The sequence below is a fragment of the Phaenicophaeus curvirostris genome, chromosome 5 (assembly GCF_032191515.1).
Source record: "Phaenicophaeus curvirostris isolate KB17595 chromosome 5, BPBGC_Pcur_1.0, whole genome shotgun sequence".
Taxonomy (NCBI): Eukaryota; Metazoa; Chordata; class Aves; order Cuculiformes; family Cuculidae; genus Phaenicophaeus; species Phaenicophaeus curvirostris.
The window spans coordinates 43,802,698-43,822,126 of record NC_091396.1 but is presented as its reverse complement, the minus strand read 5'-3'; the positions used below and the strand labels follow the sequence as shown (position 1 = coordinate 43,822,126).

The 19,429-nt window shown below is 40.2% G+C and overlaps 1 protein-coding gene across 1 annotated transcript; it reads left to right on the top strand.

Moving 5' to 3' along the window:
* Positions 1 to 55: 55 nt before the first annotated feature.
* Positions 56 to 18,501, top strand: FBXO33 (F-box protein 33). Its single transcript, XM_069858479.1, has 4 exons — positions 56 to 599; positions 6,809 to 6,919; positions 11,799 to 12,484; positions 16,487 to 18,501. The coding sequence occupies exons 1-4, from the start codon at positions 73 to 75 to the stop codon at positions 16,756 to 16,758; spliced, it is 1,596 nt and encodes a 531-aa protein (XP_069714580.1). The 5' UTR covers positions 56 to 72; the 3' UTR covers positions 16,759 to 18,501.
* The last annotated feature ends 928 nt before the right edge of the window (positions 18,502 to 19,429 follow it).

Here is a 19,429-nt window from a genome sequence, read left to right as displayed (position 1 = left end):
CCCGCCCCCGCCCCCCCCCCCCCCTCCAGCGGCGTCCGCGTCCCCGCTCCCGCCCCCTCCGCCTCGTCGTTGATGTTGTTGTTTTTGTCGCAGGAGCCGGAGGCGAGGCCGGGGCCGCCGCCGCCTGTGGCCGCCGCAGCAGCAGCAGCAGCGGGGCTGGGGCCGCCGGCGGGCATGTCGGTGTGCAGGGAGGCGGTGGGCGCCGGCTCCCTGCCCAGCGAGCTGGTGGTGCACATCTTCTCGTTCCTGGCGGGCCCGGACCGGCTGCGGGCCTCGGCCGCCTGCTCGCACTGGCGGGAGTGCCTCTTCTACCCGGCGCTCTGGCCGCGTCTCCGCCTCAGCCTCCGCGTCTCGCCGGCCGAGCGCCCTCGCCTCGAGTTCCTGATGCGCAAGTGCGGGTGGTTCGTGCGCGAGCTCCGCGTGCAGTTCGCCGCCGACAACTACCCCAACGGCGGCGGCGCGGCGGCGGCGGGAGAGGGCGCGGCGGCGGCGGCGGCGGGCGGCGGGGAGGCGCCCCCGCTCTGCCCCCGGTGGCTCGACCTGCTGAGGACCTACCTGGAGCTGCTGCTCTGCGTCCTCACCAGCGTCCGCAACAACAGGTACCGGTGGGGAGTGGGACGGGGCGGCGGCGACCTCCTCCTCCTCGAGGCAGGAGCCCGGCGAGCTAACATGGCACCTTTGAAACGCGGGCCTTGCTGGAGGCAGGCTTCGGGGCTCTGACGCGTGATTGGAAAATAATTAAAGTCTTAAGAAATTAGGGGGAGGGGGAAATTAGAGCGCTGGTGTTTTCTGGAGGGAGAGAGGTGGTGGGATGCTGCCCCAGGGGCACCCACCGCTCCAGCTACGAGGGTTTTGTTGTTGCTGAGCTTCCGTGCTAGCTCTCCTTTTACCTACAAAGCCGAGGTTGGGCTCAGGTTTACTAAGAAGTCTTTGTGTTTATTGGAAAAAAAACCCAAACACAACAACCAACCCGAACACTTCTGACGTAGGATTTCATTGACCACATCGAGTTGAAATCATAGAATAGTTTGGGTTGGAAGAGACCTTAAGGAAGAGACCTTAAGAAATAATAGGAATCTTTTTCCCTTGGTTTGGACTTTTGATGTGTTCCGAACCTGCTTTTTCAGAGTGACTTTTGCAGGTTAGATAATTTTCTTGGGTTGGAGTTCTTTAAAATGGAAATGCGTGCATTTTCTTTAGCGAGTGTGGTGTGATCAAGATAAATACCATTTTAAAAGATAATAATCAGTTTTCCTAGTGCATGGCCTCTAGTCAGCGCATAGAACAGGAAGACGGAGCTGTTAGAAGGAGGTTATGATGCGTTTGGGATGCCGTGTAGATTTTAGGGTAGGAAATAGTTAATATTATTTTCCGTCTGCCTGCCTATCACTTCGCCTATCTAGGAAGCAGAAAAAGGTGGAAGTATTTCGGGGTATCTTTCAGATGAATTAAACCTCGGGGATGGCCTTCGGAAATCTGTCTGCAACTGTGTCATGGTGTGGTCACCGCCCCTTTGTGATGCCGGAGGGGCTGGAGAGCAGTTTGAGGCCTTCCCAGCTTCCTTCTTTTGTGTTGTAGCAGGAGAACTTTTCAGTGTCATTCCCGTTTGGTTCGAGCTGAACGCGGATGGGGTGTGGGAAGCCAGAGTTGCCGTGCCCAGCAGGTACTGCCTGCACTGCAGCTGCGGGGGGGGGACTTGCAAACGCGGCCTCTGAGAACGGCTCCTGAGCCCCAGTTTGCCTTTGCTTCGGTTTGTCTCTTGCCCTGTGAATCCTCGAATCGTCATCACTTGTCTGGAGTGGGTTTCCGTTGACTTGAAGGAGCTCACTTAACTCTGGAGTCTTTGGGAAATCCAGCTGATGTCATAAGTGGGGAAAAATGTTGAAGCGATGTTGCTGACGATCTGATCTGAGACAAGAATTGCTACACTGACATGGGATTTTTAAAGTAAATAGCATCTGCAGGAGATGTTGCCTGGGGATTTTGTTGGAAAAATGAGAATGCTTTTATTTTCCCTCCATCTCACTAAAATATGATGCTGTTACAGTTAAATGTGTTGTGAGAAGGGTTTGGTACACTTTTCTTTAGAAAAAGATTTATTCTCCGTGGCTTTATCTGAAACTTGTACAAGGACGCTTGCTTTCTGAAGTTCTTTTTACAGATTCTGTATGCACAGTGTGCTCAGGACGGCACTGAAGCACTTTGTAGAAGTAGTTGTGTGAGAAACACTCATTCACTGGTAAAATATTGAAAAGGGAAAAGTCTTTGAAGCAAAGATAATAATATTTTTATTTTACAATTCAGCGCTGAATTGGATGCCCTTCTAAAAAAGGCATACCATCTTACAAAAGTAGTGGGTATATATACTAGTTTTAGACCAAGAACCATATAAATCTCTCTAAGATTGCTCATTGTATTTTTGGAGTATTTGGCCGTGTCTGGAGACTCCCTTCAGGTTATCATTTGACCCAAAACAATTGCATCTTGCTAGACAACTAAACATCATGTCTGGAGATTGTCTGCGTATTATCTCTCGATACAAGACAGATTTATATGACAAGATAATTAAACATACAAACCAGCTGCAGCAAAACTTATCAATTCATTCTCACAGTTTTCTCCAGCATCTGTTGTCTGGCAAATGAGTATCATTTTTGGTGGTAAAATAGAAGTGAAAAGTTACCAGCTTTGATAGGATTCTGCATTACTGTGCTTTGTTGCTTGTTTGTTAGGAAATAAATAATGTATGACTGAGGAACAGGGGTACCTGGTTATTACAGCAGGTTTTTTTTAACGAGTGTTAAAAAAATGGGGGGGTATTTACAGTAAACATTGGACTTCTTATTCAGATTTACTTTCTGAATAGACTCCTTTTTCCCTTGAACAGATGGGGATTTTAGTTTATTTTGATATCTCTTTTATCTTGAAAGTTAACTACCGTTAGCCTATTAGTTTGGGTATAGAGCATTGTTTTCTATTTCTTTAAGTAGAATTTTGAGATTGAAACAGGTGGGAAGGAGCATTAACATATGCCAAATTCCTGCTTACTTCTTACTGTGACTGTGTATCTAAAGTGGAGGCATCGTCATCTGCGTGATGCTTAATTTTGTGTGAGGAACGATTGTAGTCCGGCCATTTCTCTGCTTCTGTTTATTCATCTGTAACTCAAGGATAGTTAATTAATAATTCCTTCTTTTGTTAGCCGCATGTTATGAGATGGCTATTGTGATTTTCAAAATAATGGAAACAGCAGCATTTTTAACTTCTCCAGTGGCTGAATCACTGTAAATGCATTCCTTTTGGAATTAAGTTTAAAACAGGATGGTTCTTTCATAACTCCTGTCAACCCTCATGATAGCTTTTTGGCAGAGAAGTTCAAAGAACTTCCATCTTGTACTTCAGAACCGGGGAGGAAGAAATCTACTTTTGTGAAATGGTATGCTGTTTCTTAACTGTGTAATCCTGTTGTAGGCTTTTCAATCTATTATTAAACAATGCAGTAACAACCCCCCTCCTTGCAGGAAGGAAAAATGTACTTTGGATGGCTCTAGAATTCCTTGAGGATTTACAATACCGCAGACCTAAGAAAAGTAATGACTAAAAGTAGTGCAATTTCTAGATGCTCTTTTGGGTAGCGGAGAATGATGTGTATTTTTGCTAATAAAAGCGTTTTCCTACACAACGTAAAATCGCCAATTTCTAAGCAAATCTGTATTTTAAGTCTCTAGAAAAAAATATTTTGGAGCAACCTTTGCTAATTCTGATGGAACTAAGGAAATAACTACTTGTCCACAATTTGGTTTTAAAACTGATAATATTCTGATAGATATCACTGCTGGCAGCCAGTTATCATTCAGAAAGGCACATTCTAGGTCTGTCTTATATTTGAGGTCTACCTCAAGTCACCATAAACTTTATTTTGTTGGTGGCAGCATACTGCTCCCCAAATATTGCTTTAGTAGCACTAGGACCATGATGAGCCTTAAAAATCTATATTTTGTTTAATTAAAAGGTGTTAAGGTAGTATTCGTAGCAATATGTGACGTTACGTTTATGACAGTAAATGAAGGAAAATAAAAACGTATATTATTGCTTAAACAGTTGATCTTCTATTTCTTATTAAAAATAAAGGGTTGAGTGGGCTTAACGTTCTGTAGCAGTATCAGGAGGGATGAGTTATTTCTTAGTGGCTTGTGAGAGATCCTGATACCTACGCCTTCTCAACTTGATCTTTCAAAACAAAGTTCTGGAAGGCAGGTGGGAGGGTGACAAACTTTCTGTGAGTCATTTCAGTGCATACAGCAGCTAATAAGCAACTGCTGATCATTCAGAAGGAAAATTGTGTGCTTTTTTGTAACTCTGAAATCCGAAAGACTGACCAAACCTGAAGATTGAGCCTAGTAAGAAGCTTTATTATTTTTACTATGTTTTTTAGCTAATGGAAAATAGATGGTTTAGAAGTCGTCCCCACACCCCGCCCCAACACACGTTTATCCCCAGGTTTGTGTATGGGTAGTACATAGGATTAAGATGGCATTAGGACTTTTAGCAGATGACAACAATCAACTTCTAAATAATTTTATTTAAAAAGAAGTCACTTCCCTAACTCTGAAATAAGGATGAGTTGTGAACTGAATGCCACAGAGATTATATGACACTGTGGATAGTAACAAAAAGCTAATACTGTGTTGAACTGTGATCAGACTTGTCAATCACAATAACTGTGCTGTGAATGGAAAAATAATGGGATATTTTCATCACTTAGTATTTGAAGTGGGAAACTTTTTATTGTGTCTCTAGTGCAAGAAATGGGCAGTCAAATAGATGTAGTAAAAATGTGTGGGATACTAGTATTGTTTCACACGTCCTGTAGTTTGGTGGCTTTAAGGTTAATACCTGCCTGCAGTTGCATTCACTGGGGGTAGAAGAAGTGCAAAACAAGACCTGCCTATAATAGGAATATGCAGGTGATTCAAAATTGTTGTGAAGACTGTTTGGTCTCCTAGCTCTCAAAATTAAGTTGCTAAGATCAGAAGATGAAGGCTTAATTAGAGCATTGGCTGTGAATGCTGCTTTTAACACAAGGTGGAGGTTTCTGCTGCTTTCCCTGTGATACCAGACTGTCTTTTGCAGCTTTTGAGGAAAGAATAGCCCAAAATAGTGCCAGCATCTTCATATTTCCCTGCCAATCTTATTCTTCAGTATGATCAGGCATATTCTTAGTCAGATTTGTAGAATACTGAGCATTTGCACATGCAGGGCTCAGTTTCTATTAATGTATCATCAGTGCGGTCGTTCTGTATTTAAAAGACTAAATATGACATTGTTAGAATGTCTGAAATGGTTGTAAACTCTAGGTATTTTGCTCCAGTATTTGTCTGACTCAATGTGAAGCTTGCGGGTCATGCTACTATGTTGTTCACCTATAGAAGAAAAGTAGCAGATACAGCATTGGATAGATTTCAGGAAAATAGTGTATGAATTGAATATAGAAACTAGTGAATATAGAAACTTTAAAACAGGTAAATTACAACTTATGGTAGATACCAATAACAGACTGTAGTTCCTATTTATTTAAAAAAATGTAAAACTTGACTACCTGATGCTTCCCCACCCTGCTGGTAGAATAGCAGTTCGTACCATGGAGGTAGTGGACAGGCACCATAGCTTCCCTGTGCTTTGAGAATTGTAAGTGTATTGCATTTTCCTCAAAGCTGATCTGAAATAATAGCATATGATTTGTAAGCCAGCAGAAATAAGGATTTATGTAACTCACTTAATTGTCAGCTACAGGTTAATTTACATCTGCTCTTTAAGATTAATGCAACTCATGTGTCCTTTTGTGATTAAACTGGTGTTTCTGCCATGTTAATTACCAAGTGCAGACTAGTCTTTGCATGTTAGGAGTAAATCTAATTTACAGCGTGTATAAATAAAATGTTGACCTTCATTGGCTAAAAAAAATAAAAATCTTAATAGCAAATGACACACAGCTACTCTTAACATTGCAGTAATTTTCGTATCTCTTGCTTGATCTTTTTTAGGAATAGAAAAGATGCAAGTCAGAGAAATAAACTGTACTAGGGAAAGGAAAACTGTCTAGCACACAGTCATAAACTTCCAGCATAAACTTGAAAGTTCTTCTTCCACTTCTTTTCAGGTTTTATAACTTAAATTATATGTGGACCGCTACTCCTCTTCTGGTCACTGATGGGAAATATTAGAACAGGTTCCCCTACTTTGATACAATAGAAATTAGACACTGATTAGGGCATGGGGAGCTTTCGCTTTTCCTGTCTGAGGTTTGTGTGGCCTCGATTGAGGCTGGTTTGGGCTCTCTTTGGTAATCAGGTCACAACACGTAAGTGCTCAGACAGGATTGTTTGTGGCTGCATTCTACTTGGGCATTACATGCAGTGTTAAATGTTAAAAGGAATAGGTATCTGATGTTTTCATCTGTGACACTTAACATATATGTTCCAAGGATTAAGAAGTGCATGAAAGCACTGCTGGTAGTTTTCTTTATGGTGCTGGCCTGCTGAAAATGCTCCTGTGGTGACTGAAAACTGGCATTTGCTTTTACAGCTGGATTCAGCAATTTGTGTAGTCCTCTTCCCCTTTATACTTCAGTCTCTTTTTTTTCAGTTCCGTACGTGTCTATATTCCAGGATAGTCGGGTGTTTCCCAAAGCAAGGCCATATGTTCCATGTAGTAATGTGTTCTTATTGTCTGGTTTTGTCTTCCAGAATGATTCCTCAAAGTGTTTTGACTTTGTGTACAGATTACTTTTTATTTTTTTGTTTCATAGGAACCTCCAGAAGTTAAGTCTCTTTGGGGATATAAGTATTCTGCAGCAAAATGGAAGTGTATCGAACACGTACCTCGGCCAGGTTGACCCTGATGGCAAGAAGGTTAAGCAGTAAGTTATATTTGTAATTATAAAAGATATTAAAATAATAAAACCAAGTAACTGAACACGTTTTCATGCCTGAAATACGTGACTGAGGAAGCTCTAAGTGTTTTAATAGGGTGAGAATCTACATTGTTAAATTGAGTTGATTTCTGTTCCTAATATTTACATGAAGTAGTCTGATTTTGTGGCTTTATTTCCCCCTCTTCTCAGCAGGGTGAGAATCTTTTCTTTCCTCTTTTCATTGTGTTCTAGAAACAATATTATATTAATGGCACAAAAGGAGAGGAGGCATAGAGGGGTTTTTACCAGCAGCTCTACTACTGTTGTACATGAAAAAATTAGAAAAGGAAGTAATCTGTTGTATTTCACAAGAATTGAGGACATATAGCAAGTAAACTTGAAAGAGACATAAACACAAACAACTTACTGCAAATTAGATCCCAAAACTAGTTATGTATTTGCAGAATTCCTGGAAGATCGTAGCTCACAATATGCTGCTTTAGTGCAGAAGTGTATTTTAGTTTGCCGTAATTACATTGCAGTACAGTCCTTAAATGCTTGTAATCAGAATAGCTAGTTCTTCCTTGGAAAAGGTTAAATACAATGTAAAAAGCTACTGACTTATGGAATCAATTACCATGTAAGGAGCGATGCTAAGTTAACTATTTTGGCAGTTCTGCCAAAACTTTCCATATAGATAAAACCCAAATACTGTCATTTTAATTTGTCAGTTTAAATATCTTTCTTCTGGTAGCTTGGGAGCACAATAAGTAGAGCGACTCTAGATCTTTACTCTTAATTTTTTGGAATTATTTTAGTACTAGTGTAGGTATGTAACCAGATCAATATATGTATGTGAACACACACATTCAAATGAATGTTTGGTCCTGACTTAAATTTGCAAAACTGTGCAAATACAGATGCGTGTCACGTACTGTGTCTTTGTCATCCATTATGTTTAGAACACAGAACTTGGAGCAATTTGGGATTCTGTTTAACGTACGCATTTTAGTTCTCTGTGCAGGTAAAAGGCTGATTCAGTAAAAGCTCGTTTTTTCATGTCCTTTGTTGTGAAAACATAAATATATAATAAAATCTTAGCCTGGAGGCTTGAGGGAGAGTCATCTAAGCAGATATTTACTCAGCTGAGTGCATGGTTAAACATTTATTTTTTCAAACAAATAAAAAAATAAGTATGCACGTTTCAGAGCCACAAACCATTCAAAACTCATCATCTAATTTGAAGTTGGTCTTTAGGTGAATACTGAACTTTGCACATTTTGGAATGAGCAAGTAAATGCTATCTCTTTTTTTTGGTTGGTTGGTTTTAGTGTGTTGTTTTGTTTGGGTGGGGTTTTTTTGTAGAATAAAACAATGTATTTGGGGTCTGCTAGTCCTTTTCTAAATTAAAGGAAAGCTGACAGTGTTTTATGTAATGCTCTCAAGTTCCATCAGTACTGGTATCAAATTTACTTCAGAAAGTAAATCTTTATGCTTAGTCTTGTCTTTTGCACTTGGGGTTTGTATCAGTTAAGTTGCAAAACATGGATACTGATAACTGGCAGTGAAAGGTAATGGTGTAACCTTTGGGAAGAGCCCTGTTGGTAGCTGAGGGTTTTGGGGACTGATGTGATAAACCTGACTAGCTGTTTCATGAACTTCCTGCAATTGAAGCAGTCAGGGAAGAAAATATGATGCTTTGTAGCATTGGGCTGTGTGTTACAGACTATGGGTGAAATCTCAGCTAGCACAGAACTACTAGGATGCTCCCCCAAGTTAAGACTAAAGGTTATTCAGAGGGAGAGGAGGCTTTGGATTGCGTTTTCAAAAGTGTACTTTTGCAGTGATCAGCATGGGTTTGCAGGGCTTGTTAATTTTCTGTATAGCATGTGTATCCTTAGTTACTTTCTAGATTCTCTTTACAGCTTAGTTCATTCCTGGTGGGAAGCTCAGCATAAACATGTTTGTCTTTAGTTGTTTAAAATTTTGACTTTCTGAAGTCTGCTTCCCATGATTGATCCATGTGGTTCAGATAGTTTGATTTCCAAAAGAACCAGTTTAGCCTCTGCTACTAAATAAAACGTTTTAGTTGATAGTCTTTAATTAACAAATGGACTCCATATGGACCATAGGAATAAGCTTGTTTCCTGTCCAGGGCCATGAATGTGCTTCAGTACTGGTCAGGACTGTTTTTTGGTCTTAAACAGAACAGTAATTTGGCCTGTCTAGTCAGGCTTCGGTCTGTCTTCTGTCTCCAGTGCATAAGAATTTGTAGAGGAGGAGGAACCCCTGTTAGGGTATTTGAAACATTTATTTGAAATATGTTAAAACTCATGGCATGTGTTTTATATTGTGCTTCCTGTCTGATCTTGTATAAATTAGATATTAAAAACAATCTGAAAGTTTTCACTGTTAAATATTCTCTATTGACGTGTTTGATCTCTTTTTTTATTAAATTGGGAAAAAACTGGGAAAGGTGGCTGGAAACCTTTCTTATGACCTGTGGGTTGGTAGACTGTCAGCATAAATTTTAATACTTGTATAAACACTTCAGTGCTGCACTAAAAAGTTGATATGTAGATAGCATTACATCAGTATCTCTCTTTCTAGAAGTTAATTAGTGCAATTTAGGAAGGAACACCCCCCTACAGCTGCAGAGTTCTGTACCATATTTCTTTTCATTAAGCTGTGTGAATACTAGATCAGTACTCTTCTAATCTTAGATGTTTAGGTCGTCATATCAGAAGCACTATTTAAACAGATTTTTAGTGCAGTGAGGTATATTGATAGTAGTGTTCTACTGAGCATCTCAAAACTGATTTGTTGTCTTTTCATTTGTTCTGTGAAAAATTACAAGCACTTCAAAGATTGACTACTTGGGATATTACAAAATTACTTGGGCTATTACAAAATTACCATATTACCATTGCTGCAACCAGTACAGCACCTTTTGTAGGTGTTTGGTGAGAGGGAGAGGGAAGAGTCTTTATAAGAAATGAGGTGCGGGTGGTGAAACCTTTTTTGGGGGAATTGTCAGAGAATCTGCCTTCAGTTTAAGGATTCGCAGGGATAATTACGAAACAAACATAGCAAGGATCAAATAGGGCTTATCTGAACTATAAAAGAATTCAGGAATAAAACAACAAAGCTACCTATGGTTCTTGACCTATTGTTTAAAACTGATTGAGAAGGAAGAAAGCACGTGTGGGCAAGGGAGAGGATGAATGAGAATTTTCATAGGAAGAGGATGAACAAGGATTGATCTTTTGACTTTCTTACAACAGAAGGGATTATGGGGCATCAAAGGTAGTAGATAATGAGTTCAGAGCAAGGGAGAAAGGGTGGGAATCTCGCTGCAGACATCTTTATTGTTGGGTGTTACAGTTGCTAAAAGCTTACCTTCCTTAGAGGAGCCTGGATAGATTTGTGGAAGTGAGGTCCCGAGGGTTACTAAATGCAGAAAGCCAGTTCTGGCTCAGGAGGCCTGAGTTACAGGTTTTCTGAAACTGGGGAGGTATTTGGGACATACCCTTACATACTTCTCTTGTTCTGTTGCATTTCTTAAGGCATTAGCGTTGTTTCTCTGCGGCCAGTCGGATACTGGGCTAAACAAGCCTTTAGTTTTGTCTTGAGGTTATCTCCATTACAGATATGTGGATGAGAATAATAACTTTGTAACATTGTTTTGCTTAGAAGTATAAAGTATATAGATATTCATAACAATAAAGGAAAAAGTGTTCAGTGCTAAACATTACCTGACTTGAGGTCCAAAGATTACTGCTAATTTTGTACTGGAAATGTTTACATCTTATTTCTTGGTGTTTCATGGAGCTGTTGTTACCTGGCTCAACTGCATCCCTTAAATGCTGATCTCGCCTTCTGGCTGACCAGAGTTTGAGATCAGACTCGTCTACACGTGTCCTAGAATGTTATATGCTCGAAGATGCTTGTCATATGGGCAGGAGGACTCTTTTGGGCATTAGCAGTTGTGGGATGAAGACTGGAAAATTATTTATTTGGAGAAAGCTTGTGAGTTTAACTGTATTATTTGAATTTAGTATTATAACAGTCTTATCCCAGAATACCTTTTTTGCCTTCCTGAATTAAATATCTAATTAAAGAACATCCCTCTCTTAAAAAACAGGGGCAGAAGAGGTGGGATGCATCAGAATAAGTGTATAGTAATCGTGCAGCAAATTATCTGGCATTAGTAATCTGAGATTGAAACGTTACCAGGTCTGGGTTGTTTTAGTAAAACTTGAACCTGTTGGCACTTGAAAATCCAGTTAGCTGTACATTCAGAACTATTTAAAGGATTTTCTCTCTATGTTTGTTCTTCACCCTTTAATAAGCAAAGTCAAGCAAGTAGTTTCAGATCATTCTGACTTATGCTCAGAGTCAAGTTTCTGCAACCTTTCATTGAAAATTACTCTTTTTTCCCATATTGAATCCGCAGTTCTGGAGAGGTTAGTGAATATGAAAAGCTGTTTTTAAAAACAAGAACTGTGTTTTAGAAGGATTACAGGTTTTCTTATTTGAGTAACCTTAAAGTGTATGTGGGAGGGTGTGAAATGCGTGCTGAGAAATACATGAAATGAAGGTTCATAGTGTACTACTGTTATTGAAAGGAGCAGTACATAATTTTTCTCAAGATAATTTACAGTTTTAACCTCTTAAGTGCAATGAGAGTTTAGTTGCTGTGGGAGCTCTTCAGAGTCAGGCTCTAACATTTGTACTTCACAAGTACTGTAATAATTGCACCTTCCTGCAGAATAAGGCCATAAATGAAAGAAGAATAATTATTGAATAAAAAAATGGAATGGTATTTAATTGGTAAGACTAAACCATGTTTAATAGGATCATTGTCTGTTTTGTTTACTTGCAGAATCCAACAGCTGTTTGAAGAGATATTAGGCAATAGCAGGCAATTGAAATGGCTGTCTTGTGGGTTTATGCTGCAAATAGTAACTCCCACATCATTGTCCTCCTTATCAAACCCCATAGCCAACACCATGGAACATCTGAGCTTATTGGACAACCACATCCCTGGTAATACCACTCTTATCACTGCAGTTGAATTGGAGCGCTTTGTGAATCTGCGTTCGCTCGCTTTGGATTTCTGTGATTTTACAGCTGAAATGGCAAGAGTCCTGGCTGACAGCAACCATGTGCCTTTGCATCGACTGTCTCTCCTGGTCCACAGTGTTTCCATAATGCACAAGTCATTGGACAGTATGCCAGAAGATGAGAATTGGAAGGCGCTGACTCGCAACAGCACTAATCTTCGGGTCTACATAATGGCTTTTGATGTCAAGAGTGATGATATGTTAAGGATTCTTAAGCCCAGTATTCCCCTAGAGAGGATTCACTTTGACAGCTACATCACTTGTGTTTCAGGGGCTGTTGTTGACCTCATATCCAGGCAGTATGACAAGTTCCTCACTCATTTTATTCTAATGAATGATGTGATAGATATGTCTGGCTTCCCAGATCTTAGTGACAACCGGAATGAAGATCCACTTGTCCTATTAGCCTGGAGGTGCACAAGATTATCTCTCCTAGCTGTTCATGGTAGGTAATACACTGCACGGGCATAGTATGTGCCTTTGAAAGACAACACTTTAGCCTTTCTAATCATAATATGTTTTAGTGGAGTGGTGTTCAAAAGTCTGCTGCATAGTTGCTATACGTGCTGTTGTACCTTATACTATTTCTGTGCTTGAAAATATGGCGGTATTTATTCTGTATGAATTCTAAACATATTTGTAGCTTACTAACTTCTGTTGAGAAGTCACATGGGATTTTACTAGGCTGTTCACAAAAACGATGATAACCAAGAATTGAGCCTTCCAAGGGCTTATCCTGAAAGCTGTCTGCACTGTGCAAGTGGCACCAAGTGCCTTGTTACATGGACGTGAGCACTGAAAATGTTTGGTGTTTTACCACGAGCTCATATGCTAGTAAGATGAGGTGATTGTGCTTCCTGTTTGTAAATAACATGGGTTAAGTGCCCCAAGGCTGACGGGAGGAAGTCTGTTACTGGTTTGGTAAGTCTTTGCCAGCAGATGAAAGCTGAAAACTATAATGTGAAGGAGATTGCCTTGCTGAGAGCATTGGTTTCACCAGTAAGACCAGAGCTAGGTTAATCCCACCCATTTATTTGCAACGTAATTGCAAATTTTTTAAAAAAGCACATGCATTTGTATTTAGCTCTGTCCTCGGTACAATACTTGCTAGAAGTCACAGCTTGGCAAATTTTAAGGCACTGGAACTGAAATAACACAGAACAGTTCTTTTTGTTTATGCTGGAATCAGCTTACCTAGACTATCTGCCGTTGTGTGAAGGAGTTAAGCAACGATTCTGTGTTGTGTTGAGTAATAGTGAGTGCTCACTTCCTTTTACTAGGAGTAGATCTCTAGTCATTCAGCACAACCAGAAGAGACCTTCAGCAGAGAAGGCTGTACGTTAGGTTTTCCATTGGTTGAAGTAGGAAGGTCCTGCTGTATTTGCTAGAAAAGGTTTTTGCACTGTCTTCTGAAAAATCACTGGAAGGGGGAACAAAATCAATTCAGCTGTCTCCTTTATAGTTTCCAGGTCTGACAGATTTTGGATACTGGTACATGACCTTCCTGCTCTAAATGGATTTTGGCAGTTTCTTTCAATTTTTTTTTTGTTTTTAAAGAAATACATGTTACCTTAAATTACCCTTCTGCTAAAGGGAAATCCTCTAATATCTATTACCTAAATTTAGAAGGATGGTAAAATATCTGAACATAAGCTAGCATAAGTATCATTTAGTATCAGCGCATGTCTGTTTAGTAGAAGGTATTGGTCTGTGCAGAGCATTTGCAAAGCAAGCACCTGCTGCGGTTCTGTGTAGCAAATGGTTGTTGCTGCTGCTTCTTTCTTTAGAGAGATGCTGTGTATACCTGGAGAGAGAATGGTCAAGTATCACCCTTGATCTCATTAATGGGGCTCAGATTCTTTCCCCTTCTTTTGTCTCTTCCTTGCACCAGGAGCTAGCTAAGCTGCTTGAAAATGCCTCCTGATCTTCTTTTTAAGCTGTGAGTGACTTCTCTGGTACTATAGGATAAGCATCATAGAATCACCAGGTTGGAAAAGACCCACCATATCATCGAGTCCAACCATTCCTATCAAACACTAAATCATGCCCCTTAACGCCTCATCCACCCATCCCTTAAAATCCGTCCTCTTCTAGAGTACCACCTGTGAGAACATGGCTAGTAAGAAAGATCTGGAACATTCTGATGCTTCACTACAGTGTCTTAGCCTCACACATGTATTTTCTGAGGTTCACCAAGTAATGTTTCCTGGCTCCTCTTGTCATATTTTTCTTGATACTTTCCTTCAGGAAAAATGGTGGGTTTGTTCAAGTTGCCATAGTTGGCTTATATAAAGCATATAAGAAGTGCTCAGGTTTCGTCTCCTGTCTTCTGAAGCGGTTATTCTCTAGCTTCAAATACTTTTCAGCCTTTTTTTAATTTCCCTTCTTTTGCTATAGTTTGCTCTGGAAAAAGTTTTGATTATTTATAGCTTTGGCTGCCACTTGGCACTCAACAAAAGAGGAGGGGGAAAACGTACCCTAAGGACGCTCTTTTCCTTGTATGCCTCAAGATTCTCTTCCACATCTTGGGGGAAGTCACCGTCTTTCCATTAAGGTAGCATCTTCAAGGGCAGAAGAAAGCTGTTTGCAGGTTATTGAATACATTCTTGCAGAATGAAGGAAGAATGTGAAGAGAGTGTGGTTGTGAATAAAAAGCACAGCCTGCCTGTGGGGGCTGAAGCCTTCCCTTCATGCCCCACCCTATTCCTTAAGAGGAGGACACTTAATGTGGATTTTCAAGACTTTGTGTTGGAAACATGTTGTCTATGGGATTCTGAGTTTTATTCTGTCCATGAGCAAAACTAAAGTTGACAATTTTTACTAGCAAGGAGAAATAAATCACGGTACTTTGTTGTTCAGTAATACTTGTAGTGAAGTGGTCATTCCCTGTTACCTCTGAATATTTAGCTACCCAGAGGCTATTTGGCTTCTGGAGGGTTACTGAGAAACTTCAGGCAAAACTTTCAAAAGGAGGGTTAATTTAAAATGATGTGACTCAGATGGTTATTCCAGAGCAAGGAGGATATGACTGTGAAAAGTTACAGCAAAAGCCATATACTTGAACTGCAAGGATGGTACCAGGGACTTAACCGCACTTGGTTTTCCCTTTGTTCTTACACTTTCTGGCAGGGACTCCTAAGTTCCTTTATGATGAAAATAACTGAAAGGTGTTGTGAGCTTCTTTGGATCCTGATAGGGGAGTGTCAGCATACAGGTAGAATTTTCCATTTGATTTAACGTCATACTGCCTTATAGGCAGCTTCATCTTCTGTGGACAGCTGGCGATGAAGTATATGCAGATGAAAATTGTGGGAATTCATGCATTCCTAGTGGTTAGTAGACCAGAATGAGCCATACAGATGTGTGTAGGCTTTGTTGAAAACATGCTTTGAGCAACTTACTTACAGGAAACCTGTAACGAGCAACAAGAAAAAGTAAAAGAAACCAGGATGAAATTTTCCCCTTCGTTTATTACTTCGACATCAGAATCTTTCATTCTTTAACTAGTTGTCTTATATTGATTGATTATGATGTAGAGTGCGTTAATTGTGCTGTTGGAGACCAAACCATGATTAGTTTTTTTTCTCAGCAGCTTAACTCTCCCAGTTCAAATACTGTGCAGACTGCAGCTGTACTTGGAATCTAAGTGGGCATCTCACCAAGAGGCTTAGCACCTGTGAGAACGATGAAGGCAGAAATGAGCCTTTTCCTTTTGCAATGGAAAGGCTGGTTGGCAGAGCTCCCAAAAAGGGAAGTCTAGTTTGCATCTGAATAAGGAGGAGCTCAGCATTTGCCTGAGCCAGGGTACTGGTAACTGGAGAGTAGGTGTTTTAAAAGAGGGGTGCCAATATACACTAATGGAAAGAGATGGAAGCTTTATAATGATGTTTAATCTCAGATGGAATAATAAGATGCATGCAGTTTTGGTTGGGGTTTCTTACACCGATGTGACCCATTTCCTGCAGAGCCTTTTGGTCTGGGTTTTGGTTTGTTGTTGTATTTGGGGTTTCTTTTAAGTCTACCTCTTATGCAACAAAAGCGAACTTCAAATTTTGTTTCCAGCACAGGTTGTTTTGAAACAGTCCTTTCATACATTTGCTTAAAATAGATTTTTCATTTTTTAAGTTCTTTTTATTTATACTGTGAAGTAGATCACAGGAGGTTTGAAATTGTAGATATAACTTAGCTTGGAGTAAAGAAGTCCAGTTTTCTACAAATCAGGTAGAAAAACTTGACCAAACTACCTGACATAGTTTTGATCCTTCCTTATTCAGAATATAAAAATGGGGCTACTCGCAGCCAAAAAAACCCCAAAAGAACAATAGGGGTTTCTGCCAGATGGAAGACCACAAAATAGATTGGGAAGGATGTTGATATGTTTTGGTATTAACTACTGCAGTAAAAACAATGTAGCAAAATGACGGAGTAACTTTTTTTTTTCCCCTAGGTTACACAGTTTGGGCTCATAATCTTATTGCAATTGCTCGTCTTCGTGGCTCTGACCTGAAAGTTCTTGAAGTCACAGAAGAAAGCATTGATTTCGACCAAGGAGAACTGGCTGATCAGGATGTGGATCCAGTACACAATCTCATTGAGCAAGTATCTCTTGGATTGGGTCGACCTTGGCACGCAGTCATGGACATAGAGCTGCTCAGTGTCTTCACTGAGCCAACCCGTCACTTTTACAGAGAGATGCAAAGCTTCAGTGAAGGCATTTAGCTCCTTACTTACAATTCCTGTGGTTACATATGCAAGTAGGGTCCTATTATGTTTTGGGGGTTTTTTGGTTTTGTTTTTATTTTTTTTTTTTTTCAGTAGCGTGAATTAACCCCTTTTGTGCTGTGTTTAATCAGTATTAGCTATATAGAATTATATATGTGTATTCTACTTCTTGATCAAAGAACGTAGTCGGGTATTGGTTTAGAAGCTGAAAGTGGCATTGTTTAGGGTTTTCACGGTTAATGGACTTGTCTACCAAACCTTGCAGAGATACAGCCAAAGGCTGTCTGAGGTTGCCGGCTAACTTTACTTTTATTGAGTTAACTGCATTTTGAATGATTTTACTGTTATATCGGAGTTCTGCGCTCAGGAGCCAACTCTTTTTAATACCCATATCCATAGCCCAGTGGATTTCTGTGCTGTTATTGTGTGCTTAATCTGGTAGCATGCTACTTAATAGGCTTAGAGGAAGAGAAGTCTATCCAGGGCTGTCCATTGTAAGACTCTCACCTTGCTTTATTTCACGTGCAGATTCTGAAGCTTGGCTTAGGACCGTTCTCAGCTTTCCTTAGCTGATAAGCGGCAGTGTGAAACATTAACTTTTCAGGTACCTCCACTTAGCAGATTCACTCCATAAGCTGCAGTCTTTTGGATTCTTTGCATATTCCTCGTTTATTCTCATGTTGTATCATCTTCCTTAAAAGTTAGCTTTGGGCCAAAGTTTAAAAGAAAACAAGAATGTGCACTCCGATGGGGTAAAAAATGTAAGTGAAGACTTCAATACAAAGGTGTACACCTGCAAACAAACATTAGTCGTGAAATCCCTAGCAACTAAGTCACTGGATTTTCTCTGTCAGCGCCTGTGTCAGCTGCCAAAGAATAGATTAAAAACGAAGAAGTGCCCACATGCTGGCAGGGGCAGGCCAACTTCTGGCCAGCCAGATACTGCTAGATTGTAATATATAAGGTCGAATTTCGACCTGTGGTACACAGCTGTGCTGTGGCTCAGTCAGCAACCTCAGAACTCTTAACAAACATGCACCTGTTTCACTGTGAATAGTGAATGTAAAGGAAGGAAAGGAAACAAATACAAAGCTTGTTCTATCACAGGTATGAGCTGCTATGATGCATGAAGAACATTCCATGAAGTATGTTTTAAAATCTTGTTATATCTGAGAGGCTTTAAAAGCCGATTTAACTGTTTCAGGGCAACCGCGGTACAGACGTGGTCTCTGTGAGACTTCCACCTGACCCCAGTTTTAAGTGGTACGAATGTTGTGCATTTAATGTTTAAAGGACAGTCTGCAATAATAAAGTAAGTGGCCAACGTGGGTGCCCAGCAGTGCTGAGACCTGGCTGCTATATTGTAAGCTTTGGAAAACACAATTTATGCAACAGATGTCCAGATATGATTCTATTTATGGAAAAAGTTTATATGTGTTTTACAAATGGTTTTACCATCTTATATTAAAATGACCTTTTGACAGGTGTGCGCTGTTTTGTCTCCAGTGAGCACATACCATGCGGATTTTATATGTACATCAGTAGAGTGAATCCACTGGCACAGTGTGTGTATATGCCAGATGTGGTGAGATTTTATCTTATAAATGTGATCAGATAAAAAAAAACCTCCTGACAGAAAATGTAAGGAAACCAGCTGAATGTTTGAATTGATGACTGATGTTGTATGGTTTATGTTAAATGTATATTCTTTCAATCAACAAATAAAGCATTAAAAGTTGATCGCTGTATAAAATACTTTATTGTATCAGCATGAAGATTTTTAGAATTAAAACGCAACGTCGTTCATAAGCTGTGTATAACTGGTAGCTCCCATTGTGTTTAGGTCAACAAAAAGTCTAAAATAGGTCGTAAAGTAATTTTTTTTTTTTTTTTCAGAATTTGGCTGAATTTTGTCAACATTTTGGGGGGAGGGCGGAGGGGGCAGGATGCTTTGCTAAAGATCAGACTATCAGACCAGGTAGCAGCACTATATCATGATATGACTTATTAGACTGATACAGTAAACTGTGGATTGTAGAATATAGAAAAATATTTTTGAGAAATTCCTGCATCCGTTGCAATTGCTTAAATCAAAATCTAATGTGCTCAACAAAAATATGTAGTATTTCTTTGATGTCCCACTATTAAATAGATTATGAATACCTGCAATGCTTCAGTTTGACGTTTTATCTGTACCCAAGAGCACGTAGCTGTGCATTCTGAATGAGAACTGCTCATGTCTGTTATGCTATTGCAGAGCTGTGCCCTGCACTGGCTGCTTGTGCTGTGAGAATTGTTGGTGTGGCTGTTTGGTGTGTGCATGCCAAAACACGGATTTCATTTGAGCTTCTAAACTTCATCTGGTGAGAATCTAAACCCAGTAGGGTTTTAGTTTCACCCTACTGGGTGAGCTGGGGTTGTTTAGCCTGGAGAAGAGGAGGCTGAGGGGAGACCTCTTTGGTCTCTACAACTACCTGAAAGGAGGTTGTAGAGAGGAGGGAGCTGGGCTCTTCTCCCAAGTGACAGGGGGCAGGACAAGAGGGAATGGCCTCAAGCTCCGCCAGGGGAGGTCCAGGCTGAACATTAGGAAAAATTTTTTCACAGAAGGGGTCATTGGGCACTGGCAGAGGCTGCTCAGGGAGGTGGTTGAGTCACCTTCCCTGGAGGT